The sequence below is a fragment of the Bison bison genome, unplaced genomic scaffold (assembly GCF_000754665.1).
Source record: "Bison bison bison isolate TAMUID 2011002044 unplaced genomic scaffold, Bison_UMD1.0 scf7180017863818, whole genome shotgun sequence".
NCBI lineage: Eukaryota > Metazoa > Chordata > Mammalia > Artiodactyla > Bovidae > Bison > Bison bison.
Genome location: NW_011494390.1, coordinates 296,938 through 300,681, shown reverse-complemented (window position 1 = coordinate 300,681; position 3,744 = coordinate 296,938). Strand labels below are relative to the sequence as shown.

Sequence of the window (3,744 nt, the reverse complement as noted above, 5' to 3'; positions counted from 1 at the left end):
AAATATTCTCTCCCAGTTTATGGCTTGTCTTTTCATTCTCTTAACAATGTCTTTGGAGGAGAAGATGATTTAATTTTGACAAATCAATAAATCAATTTTTATTTTTTGTAAATTGTCTTCCTGGTGTAACAGCTAAGAAATTATTTCCTAACCCCAAATCACTTACAAATCATATTAAGTTATCTCCTATATTTTCTTCTAGAATGTTTATGAATTTTGAATTTACACTTGAGAATATGATCCACTTTGATTTAATTTTTGTATATGCTGTGAGGTATGAATTGAAATTCTTTTTCTTGCTTTCTTTTCCTCTTTTTAAATATAAAAAGCCTAATCTTCATTGTAAAAGTATATGTAAGGGGTTTGGGGAGGTAATTAGGTGTGGATGAGATCATGGACACAGAACCCACATGATGGAATGGGATTCATGCCCTTGTAAGGAGGTAAAGAACATACCTGTTCTGCCATGTGAGACTACAAAAAGAAGTCAGAGATTGCAACTCAGGGAAAGGCTCTCATCAGAACCCTACCAAGCTGGCACCATAATCCTAGACTTCCAGTCTCCAGAACTGTGAGAAATATGGATCTGAAAATCAAAGTGGAATTGCAGAATGTACATTTTTGTCCAGTAATCTTAGGTTCTGTAGGATTCAAAGTCCTGGATCTCAAGTAAGTGGAAAAGATGCTTCTACAGAGAACACAGCCAAGATTCTACTGAATTTTGAAAAGACTGCTACCAACTGATCAGTTCAGCCTTGCTGTGTGAGTGAGTTGGTAGGCAGAGAAAGGACTTACTAATGAACCTAACATCGATACCATATTATGAGGGCAGAAGGGAACATGTGTAAAACCCAGGGAACTCACAGAAGTATTTCTTATTAATTCCATGATCAGCAATAACTCTAAATGGACAAATCCAACAACCACAGCCAAGCAAAGGCAAAACAACTAAAGACTCAGAACCTATGGGGATGAAGATCTGAGTTTCTACTAAAAGAAACAGCCTAGACTTGATGTATGGCAGTCAAAGGTAGAGGGAATCTAGAATAGGTGGGAGAGAGAGCTGTTGATAAATATAAATCACAGCCCCAGTCCCTGTTGCAGCAACGGGGACTCTAGATTGCTCAACTAACCCTTCAGCATTGGTTTTGAAGATTAAGGTAAACCATTATCTTGAAGGTCCTGAATGATTTTAGGAATGAATATTATCAGGCTTTCTTATTCCCTGCCTTACACTTTTCATGCTCACATTAAATTCCAAATATTGCTGTTAGCAACCAAATCCTTTCAGGTATAATCTGGCAATACTTCTCTTCTGTGCTTTATATCTCTATCTTTCTGTCCTAACACCTTTGATTACACTGAGGGCAGGATCTCTCAATAGCCAAGTTTGAGAAAATCGGAAAGTATGGAGAATCGACACCCCCAAATAACCCTGGAGCAGTAGGGGATGGGGGTCTATAGATAAATTGTCTCTGTATCTCATAGGCAGGCAGTTCTAAGGAATGTTCTACAGCTTCTTAGAAGATTCCTAGATGATAGTCTCCAGTGACGATCAAGTTAATACATGCTTATATCGACTTTCCTTCCTTCCCTGCTTCACCTGTTCCAGTTCTCCATTCCAACCTCATGGGACTGAGCACCAGAATAAACTACTTTCACTGTAGGCTTGTTTTAGACTCTGATTTCTGGTGAGTTGTACAAGTTCAAACAGTTGCCTCTGGCACCCATGTTCCAGTGGTCATTCCTCTGTTCTTGTTAAACTTATCAGAAACATGAGACAAGACACTCACTTTCTCTTTCGGGACATATTTTATTCTTTTGGTTTCTAAGATAGTAACACCTGGTTTGGCTTCTACCTCAGTTCAGTTCAATTCAGTCGCTTGATCATGTCAGACTCTTTGCAACCCTATGGACTGCGGCACGCCAGGCCTCCCTGAGCACCACCAACTCCCAGAGCTTCTCAAACTCATGTCCATTGAGTTGGTGATGCCATCCAACCATCTCATCCTCTGTCCTCCCCTTCTCCTCCTGCCTTCAATCTTTTCCACCATCAGGGTCTTTTTAAATGAGTCAGTTCTTCGTATCAGGTGGCCAAAATATTGGAGTTTCAACTTCAGCATCAGTACTTCCAATGAATATTCACAGTTGATTTCCTTTAGGATTGACTGATTGGATCTCCTTGCAATCTAAAGGGACTCCAAGAGTCTTCTCCAACACCACAGTTCAAAAGCATCAATTCTTTAGCGCTTAGCTTTCTTCACAGTCCAACTCTCACATCCATACATGACCACTGGAAAAACCATAGCTGCACTTCAGTTATGAGGCCTCAGGCCAACCAGGAAAACAGGAGCCCATGACACTTGGGAGCACCCCTAGAGAGGAGACCTGGTTGCACCCTCCTGTTGGCCACCTCCAACGCAAGTCACCATGTCCCTGTCAGAAAAGTGAGCGCTGCAAAAAGCTTGAGGAAGAGCTTCAGGCCCCCAAAGGCCTAGAAAGGCCTTTGAAAGTGTGCAGGCTCCTACGGCTAGGAAGGAAAAGGGCAACTCCTCCACCTCTTCCTCCTCCATAACCTCCTTCTCCTCCACCAGTTTCTCTTCCTCCACCCCCTCTTCTCCTCCCTCACTCCTTTGATCTCTGGCATTCCAGAGGAGGTGCCTGCCACTGGGGCACTGAGTACTTGCCAGGGTTCTCAGGGAGCCTGCTTCTCACCTGCTGCCACACAGCCTCTCTACTGAGTCAATCTGGTGAGAATTTCAGAAGCCAAGAAGAGGAGGGCCCCAGCATCTCTGAGGCTCCACCAGATCCCCAGTTCTTGCTCAGTCATGAGCTAAACAAGCAGGTGACTGAACTGGTGCAGTTCCTGTGTGTCAAGTATGTAACAAAGGAATCCACCCCCAAAGCAGAAATGCTGAGGAGTGTCATCAGAGAGCACAAGGACAACTTCCCTGTGATCTTCAGCAAAGTCTGTGAGTGTGTGGAGGTTGTCTCTGGCATTGAAGTGAAAGAAGTAGACCCCACCAGCCACTCCTATGACCCTGTCAAATCACTCAACCTCAGCTATGACAAGAGGCTGAGTGATGACCGGGGCACGCCCAAGACCAGTCTCCTGATACTTATCCTGGGTATGACCTTCATGGAGGGGAACTGTGCCCCCAAGGAGAAAATCTGGGAAGTGTTGAATATGATGGGGCTGTATGCTGGGCAGAAGGATTCCATCTATGGGGAATCCAGTAAACTCATCAATAATGATTTGATGAAGGAACAGTATCTAGATTATCAGCAGGTGTCTTGACAGTGATCCTGTATGATTATGGATTCCTATGGGGTCCAAGGGCCTATGCTGAAACCAGCAAGATGAAAGTTCTGGAATTTTTTTTGCCAACATCAGATGGGTGGGACTGACTCCACTTCCTTCTCATGCTGGTATAAGGAAGCTTGAGAGATGAGAGAGCCCAGGCCAGAGCTGCCCCCCTCGGGATGATACTACCGTCACGGCAAGTGAAAGTCCCAGTGTCACACCCAGCAGACTATCTTGCCCCAAGTGAAGTCAGAAGCAGTTTATTCAGTCTTCATTTGAAGACAGCACCCAGTATTCTATGTAGTGGAGGACCAGGGTCGATCTGAACGGAAGTGTATAGCATCTTTGCATTTCTGTTGTATATGGGCAACTTGGATATTTATCTTTATTTTTACTTTTTCCCCCCAAATATTGTTTCAGTTCAGTTCAGTCACTCAGTC

The 3,744-nt window shown here is 43.6% G+C and overlaps 1 protein-coding gene across 1 annotated transcript; it reads left to right on the top strand.

The window, feature by feature from the left end:
• Nucleotides 1-580: 580 nt before the first annotated feature.
• LOC104984041 (putative MAGE domain-containing protein MAGEA13P) lies at nt 581-3,408 on the top strand. Its single transcript, XM_010833636.1, is given in 3 exon segments — nt 581-669; nt 2,653-3,295; nt 3,298-3,408. Coding segments are annotated over 3 exon segments (843 nt in total).
• Nucleotides 3,409-3,744: the final 336 nt, after the last annotated feature.